The sequence below is a fragment of the Delphinus delphis genome, chromosome 1, assembly GCF_949987515.2.
Source record: "Delphinus delphis chromosome 1, mDelDel1.2, whole genome shotgun sequence".
NCBI lineage: Eukaryota > Metazoa > Chordata > Mammalia > Artiodactyla > Delphinidae > Delphinus > Delphinus delphis.
The window spans coordinates 65,410,191-65,431,067 of NC_082683.1; the positions used below are offsets into that span (position 1 = coordinate 65,410,191).

Sequence of the window (20,877 nt, forward strand, 5' to 3'; positions counted from 1 at the left end):
TACTTAGAAAAGCACTAAAACCATTAATTAAGATATCTGTTCTTCATGTCTAGCAGCAACCTTCTACAGAGATGTGTGCTGGGTTGCACATACCCTCTTCACCACAATCACATGTATACTGACCTCCCCCGTTACCTCTTCAGAACAGTTTCTCAGAGCTATTTGAGAGTCTGTCTCCTGGGCTATAGTCCTCAGTGAGACACTGAATAAACACAACTCGCAGTTTTTCTGTTGTACATTTTTTTTCAGTTGACACCATAGACTGAGTGGTTTAAACAACAATGTATTTCTCACGATTCTAGAGGCTAGGAAGTCTAAGATCAAGATGGCTGCCCTCTTCTGTGTTGCAGACTTCTAACTTCTTTTACACTAACGTGGCAGAAATAGGGTGAGAGCTCTCTGGGGTCCCTTTTATAAGGGAAATAATCCCATTCATGAGGACTGTACCCTTATGACCTAATTACCTCCTAAAGGCCCCACTTACTAATACCATCACACTGGGGATTCGGATTTCAACATATGAATTTGTGGGGGGACAGAAACATTCAGTCCATTGTAATGACCAAGATTGAAATAATATCAGAATGGAAGTGAGTTCAAATCTCTATTACAGCATAGTGCATAATTATTTCATAAGAATTTAACCATTATTTCCCCTGAGGGAAACAAAGAGAATTGACAAATCTCCAGGGCCTTCTCATAAAGTATACAATTTTGGACATATTTATATTAATAACATTTTACCTATACAAATTTAAGCTATGGAAGGCTGAGTCGATCTGAAATATTTACCAAATTTTTCTATAAAGCTCCCACAGTAGTGTTGGTAAATAAGAAATATGGGGCACATGAAATAAACTTAATTATTTCTAATACCTTTCTTTTTATGAGGTGAAAGAATAGATTTTTTATTTTCCAGCCTCCCAATCCCTCTCCTCCAGGAAATTTCAAAGATACATTTAGATGTAAAATATATCGTGAAATTTTTATTTTTCTGAATTCAAGATTTAACCTTGAGAAGGCAAAATCAAGAGATGTCAGATGATCTGATCACTTGATTAAGATAGGATTATAGGTACCTGAGAAAGAACACTTGTTTACCTATTTAATTAAAGGGACAATAAATAAAAATAAACACAGAAAAATATAACATGATTATACAGAACTTTGTTTCTCAAATGAGGAAACTTTGTTCCTTTTTTAAAAGCAATTAAGGGTATTAAAATTTCAATATATAGAACATAGAAAATTTATTCTGTAAGACAAAATCTCTGGTATGTAGGCAGACGGTAAAGAGTAACCTTTTACCTTTGGTGAAGGGGTCAATCAGTAAACCAAGTAAGCAAGCCCCATAAAACTGAGTGAACTTTGCCAAAATTTTAGTACCTTCCAGTGTTTTTTTCAGGTCAGGTATTACACACCAAGGCAAATAAAATTCACTTTCCTAAAGTTTTGTCCTTCACAATGCTTTTTCATATTCTAGAAAAAGCTGATACTTGGAACGAAACTACTCATTTTCTCTTGAAAAATAAAAACACATACATAGTTGTATTTCTCTATCACTACTGGTCCAACTCTAGTGATATAATAATCCTTATTATTATGACTTAATTGTAGAAACTAACTTCTACTTCAGAGAAAGCTGGGAAGCAGGTCATTGAGAACTGTTTTTCACACACGAACATTTTAGCAAAGTTCATGAATATTAACACAACTTTATATATCTATGCATATCCCTTTACACCTTGAAGTGGCAAAAAGAAACATATTTATTAACTTGACCCAAATGTAACTTATTCCATAGCATATCAAAGTAAGAAACAAAAGTATATAAGCTTAAAATTATGTTCAATAATCAATGATTTAATATTCTATCCAAGAAACAATCCAGGCATATTTGATTATTCATTAATTAATTCAATATCAGTCCAAGGGTTTACATTTCCTAAAGATCATGGAAATTATCTATAATCTGACATAATTCAAAACATAATTACTGTTGGAATAAACAAATTTTGTTAGACTTATGATTCAATATGGTGGAACCCAAAATTACATTTTCAAAAATCTTAAACTTCATTTAGGTGTTAGGTTAGCTAATTTGACCAATAAATCATTATAAAAAGTTTAGGATATCCAGACTAATTAGTCTCTTCATTTAAAAATAAACTGCACTTAAACATATAGTACTATACTTGTATTATACTGATAATTAGAGAAAAAGACACATAGCTGTTTTTCTCTTTAACCTAAATTACAAACCTCTCTAATTTGTCCACAGATTCATCTTACTATGTGAACTTGAATTTTTAAAAATGTTTTTTGAGCTAGTAGTTTTTATCAGAATAACTGTTTTCCTTTAAAGTCTAGCTCATTCAAAGTATTAGAAGTTAATTTTTACAATTTTTCTGTTAATTTGGGGACTAACCCATTTATATAAGTGCCTATTTATCTCTATAAACTAATCAGAACAGAGTTCCTTAATATGAAGCATAATCTGATTTATTAGTTTACACTGCTCAGAAGTGGGAAAGTATTTCATAGATGTGCAATAAGAGGGCAAAGCCTTCCTCAATTTTAGACAAACAGACACACTGAGAACTTAAAAGTTTCAGATCTACAACAACTTCAGTCACAGGCCAAAAATAAACTCAACAGTCCAGATCTCAAAGCTGTTTTTCTTTTCAGTGGGCTTTAAATTCTTAACTGATTAGAGCTCTCACACATAGACAAGAGTGAATAAACCAGATTCTCTGTCATTTCTCACCCATGAGAGAAATAGACTTCTATAGCAGACAGAGATCACCAAGTGGGTCATAAAAACATAGTCTTAATCATTGCCACCAACGAGATTAAATTATGAACTGTGCCTGAAGCATTAACAGTAACAAGACACAAAATCAGTAAGGAGGTGAAAAAAAAAAAAAATCAGTAAGGAGGGCAAAACCTACATAAATAGAGTCCAAAAAAGTTAAGGCTGTGGAGTGGCTGTGAGAGCCAAGAAAAGACCTGCTTTGGCTTGGGTAGATCTTGAGGTGCCATTCTCAAGCAATGCAGTTTACTTAGCTCTATCTGTTGAGTGTACTTGGGTATCTAAGGAAATGTATAATTTTCAAAATGGTAAAATCATGACGCATATAAATATAAAGTGAATACATGTCAAAAGTTTTATTTAACTCATTATAAAAGGAGGGAACCAATAATATATTAAAATCAATTTCTAGCAACCAATTTAAATCTTATAACCTAGATGTCTCAATGTTCTTTTTTTTTTTTAAAGCTTCAAGCTCTTTTTTATAGTTCATAATTAAAGGACAGGATTTTACATTTTATTTATTTATTTGTTTTAAATATTTATTTATTTGGCTGCACGGGGTATTAGACGTGGCACGCAGGATCTTTGTTGCCACATGCGGGATCTTTTAGGTGTGGCATGAGGGATCTAGTTCCCTGATCAGGGATCGAACCCGGGTCCCCTGCACTGGGAGCATGGAGTCTTAGCCATTGGACTACCAGGGAAGTCCCTTGGACAGGATTTTACATTTTAAAATGTTTTTTATCTACAACTTTGTTTAGAAAGTTTCTCTTAAATCGCTCCAGAATTCTAGTCCTTATATACCTGAATCTTTCCTATCAGAGTTCCTTTTATTATTGAAACTACTTAGTTAAGAAGGCCTGCAATTCTAAGACTTTAGACAAGATTTCATTTGCTTGAAGTGAATCCAAAAATGGAGGAATAAAAAAAATCAGGGATGTCCTAAAATATATAGAAGGTTATAATATAATTTTACAAGTGTAATATGCAGCATGGAGCATGTAATATTCTGCTTCTACATTTGCTATTTCAGAAATAAATGACTCATAGTGAAGACATGGAAGCAACCTAAATGTCTATTGACAGATGAATGGATCAAGAAAAATGTATATGTGTGTGTGTGTGTGTGTGTGTGTGTGTACACACACACACACACACACACACACACACACACACACACACACTGGAATATTACTCAGCCATAAAAAAGAATGAAATAATGCTATTTGCAGCAATATGGATGGACCTAGAGATTATCGTATTAAGTGAAGTGAGTCAAAGACAAATATCATATGGTATCACTTATATGTGGAATCTAAAAAGATGATACAAATGAACTTATTTACAAAACAGAATTAGACATAGAAAACAAACTTATGGTTACCAAAGGTTATAGCAGGGGGAGGGGGGTGGAGATAAATTAGGAGTTCAGCATTAACAAATACACACTACTATATATGAAATAGGTAAACAAAAAGGACCTACTTTATAGCATAGGGAACTATACTCAATATCTTGTAATCACCTATAATTGAAAAGAATCTGAAAAATAATATATATATAAAACTGAAACACTTTGCTGTAAATTTGAAACATTGTAAATAAGATATACTTCATTTAAAAAAATGACTCAGTTACTATGTTTCATTGATTCCAAAATGCATATTTCTTCTTATTTAACATCTCAGAAATCTGGGTAAGTTTTATGTTAATAGCCATTGGCTATTTTTTTCTACCTTTGATGTTTTTGCAATTGGGATGTGTCTTATAGTTAGTGACATCTTAGGTAAAATATGATACTGTTGTCCCCTGGAAATGCTATTCCGTGACATAATAAGATGTTAAACCAGAGTAGAAACACTTTAGATATTGAATGTTAATGAAACTATGTTCATAGTTGTAGTCAGTCACAATATGGTCTTTGAACAAAACTGTAGGTAAAGAGGAATCCTTTTATTTACAAAATGATATGTGTAATATATGAAATGGTGAACAAAGCAGACACTACAGCTCTCATAAAGCTTATAGACTACAGCAGCATTGCCCAGTGGAAACATAAGGTGATCTACATGTGTAATTTAAAATTTTCTAATAGTCACATTAAAAAAGTAAAAAGTAACAGATGAAATTAAGTTTAAGAAAATACTTTAACCCAATATATCCAAAATATTTCAGCAATCAATACTTTTAAATTATTAATGAGATATTTCTATTTTTCTTACTAAGTCTTTGAAATGGGGTGTGTATTTTATACTTACAACACATCTCAAATCAGAGTGGTCACATTTCAAGTGCTCCATGTAGCTATATTGGACAGCGGAGGTCTAGAGGCAGAGATGAACTTGTTTTTTATATATATATATATATATATATATATGTATGTAGCTACTTTTCTTTGGAGGGGAGATATTTTTATTTTTTTGAAGAGGTAAAACATACCAAGTTTCAAAAGTATCAGAGTACTCAGTGAGAAGCTTTCCTTAAATCCTGTCCACAGCCACCCATTTCTCCTCCAGTAGGTAACTGCTTTGGTTCTGTGCATTCCCAAATATATCCATATATTTTTTTACCTTTGTTTGCCACACAAATAGTAGTAGCATATGGCACATCGGTACATCGTTTGGTACCTTCTGTTTTTGTTTTCACTTAACATATTTTGTAAATCTTTCCACACAATGTTTGCAGAGTTTCCTCATTCTTTTTAATGGCTGCATAATGAATACACCATAGTTTATTTCACCTTTATTTTTTTTGCGGTACGCGGGCCTCTCACTGTTGCGGCCTCTCCTATTGCAGAGCACAGGCTCCGGACGCGCAGGCTCAGCGGCCATGGCTCACGGGCCTAGCCGCTCCGTGGCATGTGGGATCTTCCCGGACCGGGTCACGAACTCGTGTCCCCTGCATCGGCAGGCGGACTCTCAACCACTGTGCCACCAGGGAAACCCTATTTCACCTTTTCATGGTTAAAATGTTTGTTATTTTTTGCTATTATGAAGACTGCTGCTATGAATATTCTGGCACATGTCACTTCATAGCCAAGGGAGTATATTTGTAGGATAAATAGCTAGAAATAGAATTGCTGAATGTGATTACAAGAATTGCTAGAACAGATACTCCCTATAAATATTTCCATTTTGCTCACCATCGTACCCCCAAAACCTAGAATAAATAATATTTGGCACATTATAGGCATCCAATACATATCTGATGAATGAATTAATAAAGTAGGAAGAGAGGCTTACTTTTCATTACTTCAGCAGTTATTGCCTCGACCTGAATGTTATATTTTGGATCGGATGCTTGTCTTATTCTTATTTTGAGTATTACTTTTCCCAGGAGCCATGACCTCTCTCTCCCTCTCTCTCTCTCTCTCTCTCTCTGCCTTGGTTTTTCTCACTCTACAACACTCCTCTCCCATCTGATTTAGAGGCAAAAGAAAGCTGGGAAATTACATTACTATTGTGAAATAAAATTCATATTTTAAGGCAAGACAAGAAAATTTTAAACATAAAGATATTCTTCTCTGTCCTTTGGCCTCCGCTGTGCCCCCACTGTGCATTGTGTATCTGCATATTATGCATCAACCAAACCTCCCCCATCAGCAGGAATACCTGCTCAACCATAAAGAGCAACATTCTCCCAGCATCAACAAGACAGCTCCTTAAAAGATAACATTCTTTCCTGATCTTTTAAGGGGTCACACGACCTACCACGATGACACTTATATCTGGATTATGTAAACTGTCAATAATATGTCATTTGATGTACAGCCCCTTGTCTCAAAAAACATATAACTGTACCTTCACTTGTAACCCGCGGAACAGTCCTCAGAGCTTTCTGAGATGCTCTTCCCAGGTTATAACCCTCAAATTTGGCTCGGATAAAAATTTCCATTTCTTTCTGGCAGCAACGGATTAATTTATCATCAACACTATTTAACAAGGCAGATTTTTTAAAATAAAAATTATTAGGGCTAGAGACAATCATCACGTAATGATAAAAGGCTCAACTCAGCAGAAATAGATAATTCTAAACTTATATGCATTTAATAAAGTGGCCTCAAGCTAGAAATGCGAATATCAACAGAACTACAGGGCGAAATAATGAAATCTATCATCACAGTAGATCCAACATTCTCTCAATTACTGATAACCCACATAAGTCACTGTGTCAGGAACCCTTCTCCAAATCGTTACGGAATGCAAGGATGTATGGTGCCATTATTTTCTAATGGGTGCTCAAAAATGCTTAAGTATGACAGTCCTAAAGAAAGCACAATTGAAAACAGCTGTGTTAACACACCTAGTAAACCCGATTTCTGTGGAAAGCTCATAAAAGGCACATTGGTGTTTCTTTGTTGAAAATTCAGTTCCAAATATTTCAGATATTAGTACTTCCTAAAGAAGTGGAGGGAGTAGGTGAGGGAGTCGGTCGTAATGGCCAAGGCAAACAGGAGGGGAATGTGAACACTTCATTAACATTCACTCAAAAACATTTATTGAACACTTAACTACGTGCAACTCTATTAATTACCAGCCATCTCAGATCTTCGAAGTTCAAAGAGTCTCAAGAATAAACTATTTCTTAAAAGTTATTCAGGGGCTTCCCTGGTGGCGCGGTGGTTGAGAATCTGCCTGCCAATGCAAGGGACACGGGTTCGAGCCCTGGCCTAGGAAGATCCCACATGTCGCGGAGCAACTGGGCCCGTGAGCGACAATTACTGAGCCTGCGCGTCTGGAGCCTGTGCTCCGCAACAACAGAGGCCGCGATAGTGAGAGGCCCGCGCACCGCGATGAAGAGTGACACCCGCTTGCGACAACTAGAGAAAGCCCTTGCATAGAAACGAAGACCCAACACGGCCATAAATAAATAAATAAATATATTAAAAACAAAAGTTATTCAGGTATTTACACATTACTTAAAACCCTTGTAGACAAAACCGCGGACCTTACGAGACGAGAAAATTGGCGCCAGAGACTTTAGGCGCAGGCAGCGAGGACAGCTATGAGCAGTCGGTGGGGTCCTAGGGCAGCCATGGCACTACTCCTTCCTTCAGGCGGGAGTGTGGTCAGCTATGTCGGGCGCGGGAGGAGGGGGGGGGGGGGACCTGAAGGACGCCTCTGCGCAGGCGCTTGCCGCCTAAATCCGCCCAGCGACGAGCTTAGTTCCCTTTTCGGTCTCAGACATGGTGAGTGTGGTAGTGTTTTGGGTTGCTGTGTAGATGAGTCGGGAGGAGACTGGGTAGGCTAATGTTTAAGCAGATCAGGCACCAGTGGGTTGTTTTCTAGGTATTGGAGAGTGGTTGAGTTAAGACACAGGCCTTGGAAGGTTTTTTGAGGAGTCAGAGACAAGGTGAAGTATTACTTAGCATTTTCTGCAGATCTCGCGGCTGCACATGCGGCCAGACTTCCTCCTATCCGGCGGGCCTCAGGGTTCAACGACCCGGTTACTTAATCTCTCAAAAAGCCGGCTAGTTCTCTTTTCCTTCTATATATACATGTACATATATATTTCCTTCCATTTGGCCATGAATATATGGTTCAGAATCTTTATAATTATTAATAGTATGGTCTTGATCTAGTAAATATTAATGGGATGTGAAGGAAATTAACTGCTTTGTTCCTTTTGGTAGTGATCGTGACCTACTTAAAATAACTAGAGCAGCATCCTCGTCACCTGGGGGCTTGTAGAAACTAAGACTAAAGCTGGAGAAGATTAGGCTAAAGGGACTGCTTGCTTGATAAATAACTTTCGGGGAACATGGAAGGTGCTTTGAAACCTGAGTTTCTAGGATTAATAAAATCTCATTAAAGAACTTAACTGAAAATTATGGGCTAGCAAGGTTTTTATTTTAATGCTTCAACTTTTTGCCACATGTAAGCCATACGTTGTCTTAAATTCGTAAAGTTTGATAGTGTATGATTATTTTACTTAACTGTTTAAGTGAAAGATAAGCAAAAAGTGATGAAGACGGAGGTGATTTTTTGGGTCGATGATGAGCTGGCATGTATTCTGAATCTAAAGTTGATTATTACTGCTTTAGCTCTAGAATTACGCTGAGACCTGAAAAATACCTGCATCTTTATGAGGGCTTTAGTTATTTTTTAGTCAGATACTTTTAAAATTGAAATCAGAATTCAAATGTGTATTGAATATATGCTCCGGGGTCAAACGTTAAAAGATAAAAAATTTATGAAATCACTTTTTGTGTGAAAGGGCACACCGCAGAAGGATGTTATTATCAAGTCAGATGCACCCGACACCCTATTAGTGGAGAAGCATGCAGATTATATAGCATCCTATGGCTCAAAGAAAGATGATTACGTATGTATACTTTTATGTTGAAAAGTTTATTTTTAAAGGTGTTGGCCATTCTGCATAAGCAGGTTAGTATGGCCCATGTTTCTTAAAAATGGTATCCAACTCCTGTGTGACAAGGACTGGTATGTGTGGTTGAGGGGCAATGGAATTAACCATGGTCCTTACCAACACTTATTTAGAGGCTTTGGCAGACAAAGTAGATTTCCCTTCCTGCCCAGATTTGTAAGAATTTTGAGGCATGGAATAGATTTACTTCTGTAGTTGAGGTAATGCTTTCAAGGTCAATGATGTGTTGGCATGTATTACCTGAGTTTACGGTGATGTGGGATAACACTGAAGCTCTAGAATTACGCTGAGACCTTGAAAAAGTTTAACCTTGAAGAATGGTGTTCCCAGTTTTTCTCTGTGGGAAAATCTTAGAAAAAATTAAAAGAACAACTTAATTGGAAGTAAATATTTTCCCCTGTAGGATACAAAGAGCTGAAATTTACCATGTTGGGAAATAATCTAGTATTGATGAATTCCCATAACCTTGTAGCTATGGAGTTAGGGCCATGTAACACCATGACTATTTAGCTTCATGTGTTCAGTATCTTTAACCTGGCATCAATTCAAACTGACGCATTAAAGTAATTCTGTATTTTAGGAATACTGTATGTCTGAATATTTGAGAATGAGTGGCATCTATTGGGGTCTGACTGTAATGGATCTCATGGGACAGCTACATCGCATGAATAGAGAAGAGATTCTGACATTTATTAAGTCTTGTCAACACGAGTGTGGTGGAATAAGTGCTAGTATTGGACATGATCCTCATCTTTTGTACACTCTTAGTGCTGTCCAGGTAAATACTAATAAAAATTCATCAGTCTTGGTGATGTATTCTCTTCCGTGAGAGTGGGGAAATTGAAACTAGGTATCAGGGACGTGACAAAATCAGTATCTATGTTAAAAAGTTACTCACCTTTTCAAATGAAATATATGTTGTACAAGGTCAATGATGTGATGGCATGTATTAGCTGAATCCAAAGTTGATGTAAATTCTAAAATTACACTGAGACCTTGGATGGTAATTATGTTTATCTTCAGTATATGTAAATATTTGAAAATCACTCAGTGGAGTTGGGTTTGTTTGTTTTGAGCAAGACAAATCCTTTGAAGTTAAGCCACTGAAATCTTTTATTTATTAGACAGCATGACCTATCCAAATAGATTACGTTACATAAGTCTTGTCTGATAATAGAAATGTCATGTGGAACGTTATTCAGAGAACAGCAAATAGCATAATGGATTACATAAACTGCTCAAAGCCTGTTTACCACATGTGTAGAAGCCTCCTTCATCTGTTTCTTGTATTGGTCAAACTTCTGCATGGCATTTGCTTCTCTCCATGGCCTGGCCATTTCCTCCCTTTTGTCTCATCTTGCTTTTCATCTAATATCTGGAAATACTAAGCTGCTTGTGGTTCCCTGTTTATACTCTGTCATTTCACAACTCTGCTGTTTTCCGTGGAGTTTTTAAATTTTTATTTATTTTTACATTTTTGGACGAACTGCGCTTGCGGTATCTTAGTTCCCTGACCAGGGATTGAACCCAGGCCCGTGGCAGTGAAAGCGCCAAGTCCTAACCACTGGACCGTCAGGGAATTCCCTCCTTGGAGTTAGCTTTGATTTTGATATTAGTGAAAATCCACAAATAAGGGTTTAAAGTCTATGTAAGTTTAGTATATATGAGTCTTAGAGTGCTAAGTTAACAATTTATAAATGGAAAAATAATGCTTTGTGGTTAAAGGTTTGTGTTTGTTGGTAATATCTATAATTTGAATACATAGTAGAAGTGCACATTTGAGAAAAGTTCACAATGTACATAAACAAAAGGACATGCTTGCTTGACAACTTAAAAGGTAGTTGAGGAAGAACATTGTTAGGACAACCTTACCAGTGTTGAAGAGGTATTTACTTACCATGGTTTGTTTTTGTTACAGATTCTTACCCTCTATGATAGTATTAATGTTATTGATGTAAATAAAGTTGTGGAATATGTTCAGAGTCTACAGAAAGAAGATGGTTCTTTCGCTGGAGATATTTGGGGTAATGTCCCTTTAATCCATGGCACCCAAAATACCAATCCAAAAATGTTCTGCTTTGGTATTTATTGTAGTGATAAGCTTTGTTGCAAATTTTAAAGTTCAGCGAATTGGGGGCTTTGCTAATAACTTACCAGGAGATTTTTAAGTTTTTCATCTTTTCAGGTCCCACTAAGCAGCTGGTCTAACTGGAGTTAATGGTCTGCTGGAAGTTCCAGCATGCACTGTGCTAGTTATATCAGCATACAGGAGTACTGGAACAGAGGGGGCCAGTCTAAAAGATAAGGTAGGTGAAACTTTTTTCCCCAATATTTGGTGGCTTTGTAAAGTTTTTTAAAAACTTTCTGGCAAGGGGAAAATATTCAAAAAACTTTACAAACTTACTGAATATTTGAGTGGAGGGAGGGAATAGTATTTGACTTGATAAATGTAGATAATCTCTGCTTTAGGGCTGAATACAGTGCAGGCAGGAGAGACCAGCTGCTTCATGGGATGTGAAAATCTACTTTTATATAATAGGGTAAGTTTATTATCATTCTGAGAAATTGACTAGTCTTTTTCTTTCTGTTACCTTTCTGGGGCTTTGAAAGCAATTTATTTGCTTATATTTTTCACAAAGCAGTTTTCTAGTTCTTAGTTTCCTTCGAAATAAAGTAAGTGATTATGGATCACTTTTTAAAGATTTAGCTTTCCTCCTGGTGACTAACATGTACTTACATGTTAAGCCTGAACTCTTGGAAATTTAACCATGGTAGTTGTACAGAGGTTGTTTTTAATTAACTTTTACTACATAATATGATCAGAAGCCTCTGATAACAAAATGTTTTGGCTTGATTCCTTTATTTTTAGGAGAAATCGACACAAGATTCTCTTTTTGTGCGGTGGCAACTTTGGCTCTATTGGTAAGTTTTAAATGTTGTATTGGAATGATTAAGCTTCCATGATTATTCTGGAATTTAATAGGTATATTTTGTCTACAGGGGAAGCTGGATGCTATTAATGTGGAAAAGGCAATCGAATTTGTTCTATCATGTATGAACTTTGATGGTGGATTTGGTTGCAGGCCAGGTTCTGAATCCCATGCTGGGCAGGTAATTTATCAATCTAGATTAAAATGTAGTGTCAGTTTTGAAGGGATAACCCGTGTAATTGGGAAAATAAGAAGTTAATTTGACTGAATGTAATATAATGTGGGATGTTATATAAGAATTAATTGCTGATTAAGGAAGGCGTTTTTACAGTAGTGTACTTTGTATGCAGTCCCCTGTTGGTGAAATCCTCTGACCCAGGTAAACGTAAGTAGTTTTGTAATTACCAAAAATATATTTTGATTTTCAATTAGTTTTTAACCAGGTGAAAACATTCCCTACCTATCCCCAAGACCTGTTTGCTTGTGCCAGAGGATGTTGTATATGTAAATGGTTGTCAAAGCTTGCTTTTAGCCATGAAGAAACTGTGACAGTAGTCTTGCATTGCAAAGTTGCATCCTAGTAGTGTTGGATTTGTTCAAATAATTGTGTTCTTGTTTGCAATTCTTACTGTCAGCAAATTTTTAGATAGAAAATGGAGCTTTAATGATTTAAGTAGTTTTTATCACCATGTTACTGTTGAAAAACTATTATACACATGTACTTTATGTCTGTAATTTTAGATCTATTGTTGCACAGGATTCCTGGCTATTACTAGTCAGTTGCATCGAGTAAATTCTGATTTACTTGGTTGGTGGCTTTGTGAACGACAGCTTCCATCAGGTGGACTCAATGGAAGGCCAGAGAAGGTATCTATCGTTTCATAAGATTAACTTTTTTTTTTTTTTTTTGGCGGTATGCGGACCTCTCACTGTTGTGGCATATAAAACTTAACTTTTTAAGTTTTATAACCTGGATTGAGGACTTAAATTTTTGTCTTATATATCTCGGTATTGCTCTTGTAAATTGATAATGAGCTTTTCACCTTAACTACTTTGCATTATGTATATCTGGGAGTCAAAGGCTTCTATTAACACATGCATCTTGTACAGAAATCTCCATGCCCACTTATGGGGGGTGGGGAAGGACAGTGGATTTGCCAAAGGAAAGATTTTTTTTAAAAAATTGGATTACATGGGCTTCCCTGGTGGCGCAGTGGTTGGGAGTCCACCTGCCGATGCAGGGGACGTGGGTTCATGCCCCGGTCTGGGAGGATCCCACATGCCGCGGAGCGGCTGGGCCCGTGAGCCATGGCCGCTGAGCCTGCGCGTCCGGAGCCTGTGCTCCGCAACGGGAGAGGCCACAGCGGTGAGGCCCGCGTAACGCAAAAAAAAAAAAATTGGATTACAACATTTTTATTTAAAATCTTTGTTAATTTTTAAAGAAAAACCCAATTTGTTTAGCTCTCACACACTCTGAATTGGGTCTGTAACAACCAGGTAGTAAATATTTTTAGCTTTGACCTATAGAGATCTTTATTGTTACACATATGAATTTCATAATTTTCCCATCGCAAAACTATTATTTTAAAAAATCATTTACACATACTAAAAGCTATTCCTGTGGTCTAGATTTGACTCAGTGGCTGTAGCCTGCTGAGCCCGTGACCTAAAATATGATAGAGCATGGTGATGCTTTTATCTGGGTCGTTGTATTTTTGTTTAATTTTGCTGGCTCAGTATTTCTGAATAAGTTAATGGGTAGGAAAATAACCACAAGTGGTTTCTAGTTAAGATCCAATGAAAAACCTGGGCAGCTTTTCAATAAGTAGAAGATGGTTAGGGGTGAGGATTGCACTTAAAATCTAGAACAGCTTTTTTTTTTTTTTTTTTGCCGTTCACGGGCCTCTCACTGCTGTGGCCTCTCCCGTTGCGGAGCACAGGCTCCGGACGCGCAGGCTCAGTGGCCATGGCTCATGGGCCCAGCCGCTCCGCGGCATGTGGGATCTTCCCGGACCGGGGTGCGAACCCGAGTCCCCTGCATCGGCAGGCGGACTCAACCACTGGACCACCAGGGAAGCCCTAGGACAGCTTTTAATGTGCCTGTGAATCACCTAAGGATCTTGTTGAAATTCGGTCTGAGGTGGGAACTTCTGCATTTCTTAAGTTACCATGATTTGAGGAGCCAGGGTGATTTTTTTTTTTTTTTAAGCAGGTTGTGTACTGCTTGGACAGCACTTACTGAAAATGCTGTACCTAAGGCAGTGGAACATATAGTACCATAGATCTCACGAGCCTGACCACCAGATTCTTGGATTAAGGGGCTTATTTAGGTATTCATTGCAAATAGAAGATAAGGTAGATGGATGGTTATCACTGAGTACTGAAACTGAAACATTCAGCGTGGTTTTCTATGGAATGGAGTGTTTGGTCTTCTCTTTTCCAGTGATTATCTTTAATTCTAAGCAATTGTGTTTATGGACTTCAGTGTTTCAAACACTGCATTGTCAATATATCCCTTGATTCCCTTCCTACCCCCAATATTTGGGCCAGAAAGTAAAATTGAGGCAACTTGTGGCTTTTTCCTCCTAGTTACCAGATGTGTGCTATTCTTGGTGGGTGTTGGCTTCCCTAAAGATAATTGGAAGGCTTCACTGGATTGACAGAGAGAAACTGCGCAGTTTCATTTTAGCATGTCAAGATGAAGAAACAGGAGGATTTGCGGACAGGCCAGGAGATATGGCAAGTATATTTGTGACTGTTTATGTAACAGTTAAAATTTTCAGTGTTGCTTTGTGTTTTAAGGGTTCTAAGTTTCCAGAATTAGGAATAGGGGGGTGGGGGGAAAGGATGGTATTTCCAAGTGTTGCTTTGAAGGGATGCTTTTTAAATAATTGTCGTTTAAGAATATATGAAAGATCTAAAACAAGTTTACAGAAATTTCTGGTCACTTATTGCCAAGAAATGAGTGTGTGGACCAGGTTCTGTGTTTAAAAACACAATTTGAAACCATCATTATTTCAGAAAACTTTAAGCATATGTTCAAATAAAGGGAATACAATAGGCTCCAGTATAATCATTGTTCAGAAGCAGGGTTTTAGAAGTTTTCATTTTGTAATACTCTATAAATTCTTATTTTTTTAATAGGTAGATCCTTTTCATACTCTATTTGGAATTGCTGGATTGTCACTTTTGGGAGAAGAACAGATTAAACCTGTTAGCCCTGTTTTTTGCATGCCTGAAGAAATACTTCGGAGAGTGAATGTTCAGCCTGAACTAGTGAGCTAGATTAGATCCCTTGATGCAAAAGTTGCTTAGTGTAGTTTTACTGTCCTAACATTTCAGTATTTGAAGTGCTTAACAAACTTAATGGCTGCCATGTTAATATTTTGTACATGAATTGTGTTGATTTTAATAAATTATATAATTATACATACTGTAAATTAGAGATCTTTATTGTACCTTCAGCTTTCCGTTTTCTTCTGGAATGCTGTTATTCGGAGCGTAATATTTTGTTTATGCTTCAATGTATTTATCTTGTTTGTCTCCATAACAGCAACCTGAGTTGAACTCTAGCTGAAGTCTTGTGTTCTGATTTTCCCATGTACTCCCTTGATATGTTATATATAACTATAGTTAATATAAATTGGTCTTTGTCAATGAGAATGTTAACTGATGAAGAAGTGATGAACCCCATAGAAATTAAAAGATGAAAAAAAATAAATGGCTGAAATTTGGGAATATTTCATGTTTGTGGTTACTGAGCTGGTTACAAAGTGATTTAAGTAAGTGACAATTCACCATCTTGGAATAGGATTGCAATCTGGACTATATTCTCACTTTCTAATATTTTATGTCAGAATGCCAAGGGAGATTGTTGGCTTTTTTCCCTGTGGATTAAGGAAACACAAGTTGATAGTTGCCACAGTATTTTTTTGTTACCTGTATTTTCAGAAAGATGAGACCACAGCTAATCTCTTATAAGAGTTTTATGTTCTTGGTGAAAATGAAGAATTTTAATGAACATTTTTCTTGATGGAAGTTGAAATTTGCTCAAGTGTCTTTGCAATACCCTGTGTAAGAGTTAGAGAACCATCTTACATGTGTATAGTGATGATTCTCAACACTTGGCCAATGTGAGATTGAAATGTCTAGCATTGTTTTTTGTTTTTTTTTGTTTTTTTTGCGGTATGCGGGCCTCTCACTGTTGTGGCCTCTCCCGTTGCGGAGCACAGGCTCCGGACATGTAGACTCAGCGGCCATGGCTCATGAGCCTAGTCACTCCGTGGCATGTGGGATCTTCCCGGACCCGGTGGACCGGGGCACGAACCCATGTCCCCTGCATCGGCAGGCGGACTCTCAACCACTGTGCCACCAGGGAAGCCCTAGCATTGTTTTTTAACAGTTCACTAATTTGAAGGGTTTGAGTTGCATTGCCAGTATTTTGTTTCTGAAGGTTTGGAAGTCATTGGATGGAACATAATTTTATTTAAGTGCTGTCATTGGAAGTTGGAGTTTTGAGGACTGCAGTCATTGCATGCGGATGAACTGTTCTATGAATACCTGATTTATTGACATATTAATAATTGCATGAATTGAGTAATGCATTTCTTCTAATGGTATCCAGAGTATTCTGTTTCCAATCCTGGCATCTCTACGAAATTGGTATTACTGTGTATTCAAGAAAAGTAAGCAGGCACAAAATTTCCCAAAGGTCATTTGTTGTAAAGCTAGTTTGAGTTTTTGTAGTCTGCTCTTAACCAGTTCATACCTATGTGTGAAAACCCAGTACTAGAAATAGGAAACTGTCCAAGAGATAACTCTTCTTAACCTGGTTCCTCCTATACTGTGCACACAGCCATATGCTTACTGGGTGAAGGGCAATCTTGCAGTGATAACAGCCCTGTGAATATTTAAGCTGTAAGGGGTTAGTGGCTCTTTAGCCAGGAAACCAATGTTAAATGGTTTGTACTACTGTGTGAGCATTAAATTTGTTTCCACTATCACAGGCACTGCGTGCACAGTGATGGCAGTTTATGTAATTAAAAAGAAACTAGTGTATTTGGAGGTATGTGTGGAATGTTAGCCCCAAACACCTTGAGATAAGGAAATAAGGTGCAGTGCGAATAATGGGCCTGCCAAGTTGGATTGATGGGCCCAGAATTCCTTTCAGCTGAGGAGGTCTGTACCTTACATTTAGCTCGACCAAATCCTGTGGGAGGTGACGGGACCGGAACGCCTGGAAGTACATTCCTCGGTGTGGATGGGGGGGGAGGGGCGGGGAAGGTGGGCGGTTGCAGCAGGGGCTCTTGCGCCTGCGCCATGCGGCTTCGTGCGCCTGCGCACCATACTCGCACTTTTCCCATGCGGCTTCGTGCGCCTGCGCACCATACTCGCACTTTTCCCGGCGTCGCTTATGCCTTTGGGCCCTGCGGAGCGGTGTTCTGAGAGGGCTTGTGAGCATGCTGAGGCCTGAGATTCCACCAACTTCGCCTTCTGTCCCTGCGGTTTCCCCTTCCTCGGTAGAGGCTCGGTCCCAGGGTCCCCGCTACAATTTCGGACTCCAGGAGACTCCTCAGAGATGTCCTTCAGCCCAGGCCGCCTCTTCGTCCTCCCCTCCAGGCACGTCTGGAGCGGCGGGCGACCGGAGCGGCAGCAGCAGCCTCCCTCGGCACCCGCCCAGCGCGCGGCCAGCTCAAGGCAAGGAGCGGTTGTGTGAATTCCCGGAGGCTCAGGGAGCTGTGGTTGGTGGTTGCCACAGAGAAGTTATCAGTTGGGGTTTGTTTGGAACATGAGAATGGGATGCTCCGGGAATTTAGTGTTTCTGAGTGGCTAAAGGGCTGGACTCTTCAAACTAGTTTCATTACTAGGCTGTGATGGCGGGTGGCTCGGTTCTGAGGCGGGTTGCATTAACATCCGGTGTGATGTCCCAGCTCTCTGCCCCTAATGACAGATGCCTGAATTTGTGCATGAGTTTGGTGATAGAAATGGTGAACTTCTCGGCTCCTGAGCTTAACTCACCAAGTCCTTCTAGGATGCCGTGAAACAGACCAGATTTAACATTTTATCTAATTGAGGTGAATGATATGTTTAGTCTGAAAAATGTCTTTCAAGGAGAGTTCAACTCGTTTATTTTATATTCAGTCACTCTCCATGGCAAAACCATCACCTTTTTTTCCAGACAACATTGCAAGTCAATGATAAGGTAACAAATGCCAAATTCAATGGTCACTTTTCAGTTCATCTTGTGTGACCTTTCCACTGTGTTTAATGTTCTTGACCGGTCTTCTCTTAAACCGTCTTAATTTGCTTTCGTTGATTCCACTCCCCTGTTTTTCTCCTGCCTTCCAGAGAACTATGCTTACCTTTGTTAGTTCCCGAATTATTGGTTTGTTCTTGGAGGTTTTTTCCTAGGCCACTTCTGTCTGGATGTGACTATCACCACAGCCCAGATCTCATCTATGCTCCAGATTCCTATTTCAGACAGTTCTGAAGTTTCTGGTGAGGAACCAGTGGAAATCCTCAGACTCACTATATGATTAATTTAATTCATTTCTCTGCAGCTCCTCAACCTGTTTCTCTTACTTATCTCAGTCATTGGGTTTTCTAAATCTTAAACCTAGGAGACCAATAATTCGAGTATTCCCTCACTCATAACATCCAAATAGTTAAATTCTATCTAACTTTATCTTTTAAATAATTATGTACTTTTCTATCTCTGTGCCATTACAGGCCCTTATGATTTTATGTCGGACTTATTGCCTCATACTCCTAAGTATTCTTTCTTTCAAGCTTACTTACAGTGTCCCTAGAGTTATATAGAAAATGAAAATCTTTTTTTAATTCTCTCTTTTTTAAAATTAATTAATTTATTTTTGGCTGCATTGGGTCTTCGTTGCTGCGCGCCGGATTTTCTCTAGTTGTGGCGAGCAGGGGCTACTCTTCGTTGAGGTGTGCAGGCTTCTCATTGCAGTGGCTTCTCTTGTGGAGCACAGGCTCTAGGCATACAAGCTTCAGTAGTTGCAGTACGCGGGCTCAGTAGTTGCGGCTCATGGGCTCTAGAGCACAGGCTCAGTAGTTGTGGTGCACGGGCTTAGTTGTTCCACGGCATGTGGGATCTTCCCGGACCAGGGCTTGAACCTGTGTCCCCTACCTTGGCAGGTGGATCCTTAACCACTGCACCACCAGGGAGGTCCCAGAAAATGAAAATCTTATGTCCCTTGGCACTTCAGTCCGTGACTCTGTGTTTGCAGTTAAAAAAATCATACTTTTTTTTTTAATCATATTCTTTATCAGGACATCCAAGGCCATTTGGGATCTGTTTTCAATTTTTGCAGTCTTATCTCTTACCATTTCTTAATAATTACCCTACTTTCTAACCTAACTGACCTACTTGCAGTTCCTCCAAGGCAACATACATGTTTACGTTGTCAATATAATCCCCCCTTCCTGAAATGCTTTTTCAACAGTAATAACATCCACTAATTAACGAGCACTACTCTGTTCTAGCTTCTTACTTGGCATTTTGTATCTCTGATCCTAACAATAATTCTGCAAGGTAGATTTTTCTTTTGTCCCAATTTTACAGAGGGAGTTTGCCACCCCATGGTTTATAGTGTTGGAGAGGAGTTAGGGCTGTATATGAAGGTTTGAGAATTGTCAGGAAATAGATATTAATAGAAACCAAAATAATAGATGAGATGCCCAGAGAAAATGTATAATTTTGATTTTGAGAGAAAGTGAAAAAGTATGGAACCTTGGGAAGCCAACAGTCAAGAGTCAGACAGAGGGAAAAAGGACCTGGCAAAGGAAACTAAAAAGAAGTGGTTTAAGGAGAATCAAGATAGAGAGTTGTCATGGAAATCAAGGGGAAGAGGAGAAAAGAGACCCAATATATACTTTTAAGAACTTCTGCGTGTGCCCACAACATTGTAAATCAACTATACTTCAAGTAAAAAACAAACAAAAAAACCTCCCATGTGCCAAGACACTATGCTAGGCTATTTATGTACATTCCTTCATATTTTATGACAACCCTATAAAATAGGTAATGTCTTATATCAGCAGGTAAATAACTAAACAAGGAACTGAATCGAAGTGAGCCTAAAACTCTTTACACCAGTTATCTGGGAGGAGACAGTTTCAATGAAGAGGTCAACAGAGGAAAAGATGTGTTATAATTACTATACAAAGAAAATATATCTGGTATATTTGAAGATTAGAAGGTAGTTTGTGATTTTAGCAAGAATAGTCTCAGTCAACTTGTATAAGAAAAAGACATACTAGCAAGCACTTTTCATTATACTTTAGTACAAGATTATTTATCAGTAATGTTAAACTTGTCATAATTTGTTACACTAAAAAATCATTATCAGGTGAAGTTTTATAGAGATTATAAGAATTAGTACAACATTGCATAATTTGGAATCTTTAAGAACTGATATTTAATTTTTTTTGAATTTAGATTCATACTTTACAAACAAAAGATCTTATGCAGAAAACACACTTGCATCACATTTTACTCTCGGTACAAGCTCATCCTCTGCGCGAGATAGTAATTATCCTCAAATACTAAAAACTCCATTATCTGCTGGAAATCCCCAGAGACCAGGTTATAAAAGTTGGACACTGCAAATGGAATATTCAGGTAAAGTGAGTGGAATATTGGCCTAATTGATCTTTTGAAACTTTTAAAAATTATATATTAGGGTAGTTAAGTTAATATGAAGTTACTTATAACTAATATGG

General features: G+C 37.9%; 2 protein-coding genes and 3 non-coding genes across 6 annotated transcripts in view; all 5 read left to right on the forward strand.

Moving 5' to 3' along the window:
• The first annotated feature begins 7,975 nt into the window (after nt 1–7,975).
• On the forward strand, nt 7,976–15,870 carry RABGGTB (Rab geranylgeranyltransferase subunit beta). Of its 2 annotated transcripts, XM_060023844.1 has the most exons (9): nt 7,976–8,003; nt 9,032–9,139; nt 9,783–9,980; nt 11,121–11,226; nt 12,072–12,124; nt 12,203–12,313; nt 12,874–12,999; nt 14,722–14,875; nt 15,281–15,870. In XM_060023844.1, exons 1-9 carry the CDS (start codon nt 8,001–8,003, stop codon nt 15,415–15,417), a joined length of 996 nt encoding a protein of 331 aa, XP_059879827.1. In that variant the 5' UTR covers nt 7,976–8,000; the 3' UTR covers nt 15,418–15,870. The 2 variants fall into 2 exon arrangements, with proteins under 2 accessions (XP_059879827.1, XP_059879832.1); XM_060023849.1 differs by lacking the exon at nt 9,783–9,980.
• On the forward strand, nt 8,803–8,881 carry LOC132416471 (small nucleolar RNA SNORD45). The gene has a single exon (XR_009517605.1). It is a non-coding gene; the product is annotated as a small nucleolar RNA SNORD45 (small nucleolar RNA).
• On the forward strand, nt 9,416–9,498 carry LOC132416477 (small nucleolar RNA SNORD45). Its single transcript, XR_009517607.1, has one exon. It is a non-coding gene; the product is annotated as a small nucleolar RNA SNORD45 (small nucleolar RNA).
• Nucleotides 10,129–10,200, forward strand: LOC132416466 (small nucleolar RNA SNORD45). The gene has a single exon (XR_009517603.1). It is a non-coding gene; the product is annotated as a small nucleolar RNA SNORD45 (small nucleolar RNA).
• Nucleotides 15,871–17,591: 1,721 nt separating the features above from the next.
• Nucleotides 17,592–20,877, forward strand: part of MSH4 (mutS homolog 4) — a 96,941-nt gene continuing 93,655 nt past the window's right edge. The window contains exons 1-2 of the mRNA XM_060006030.1: nt 17,592–17,829; nt 20,594–20,776. Of these exons, the coding sequence (XP_059862013.1) occupies nt 17,592–17,829; nt 20,594–20,776 (421 nt within the window). The remainder of the gene's footprint in view (nt 17,830–20,593; nt 20,777–20,877) is intronic.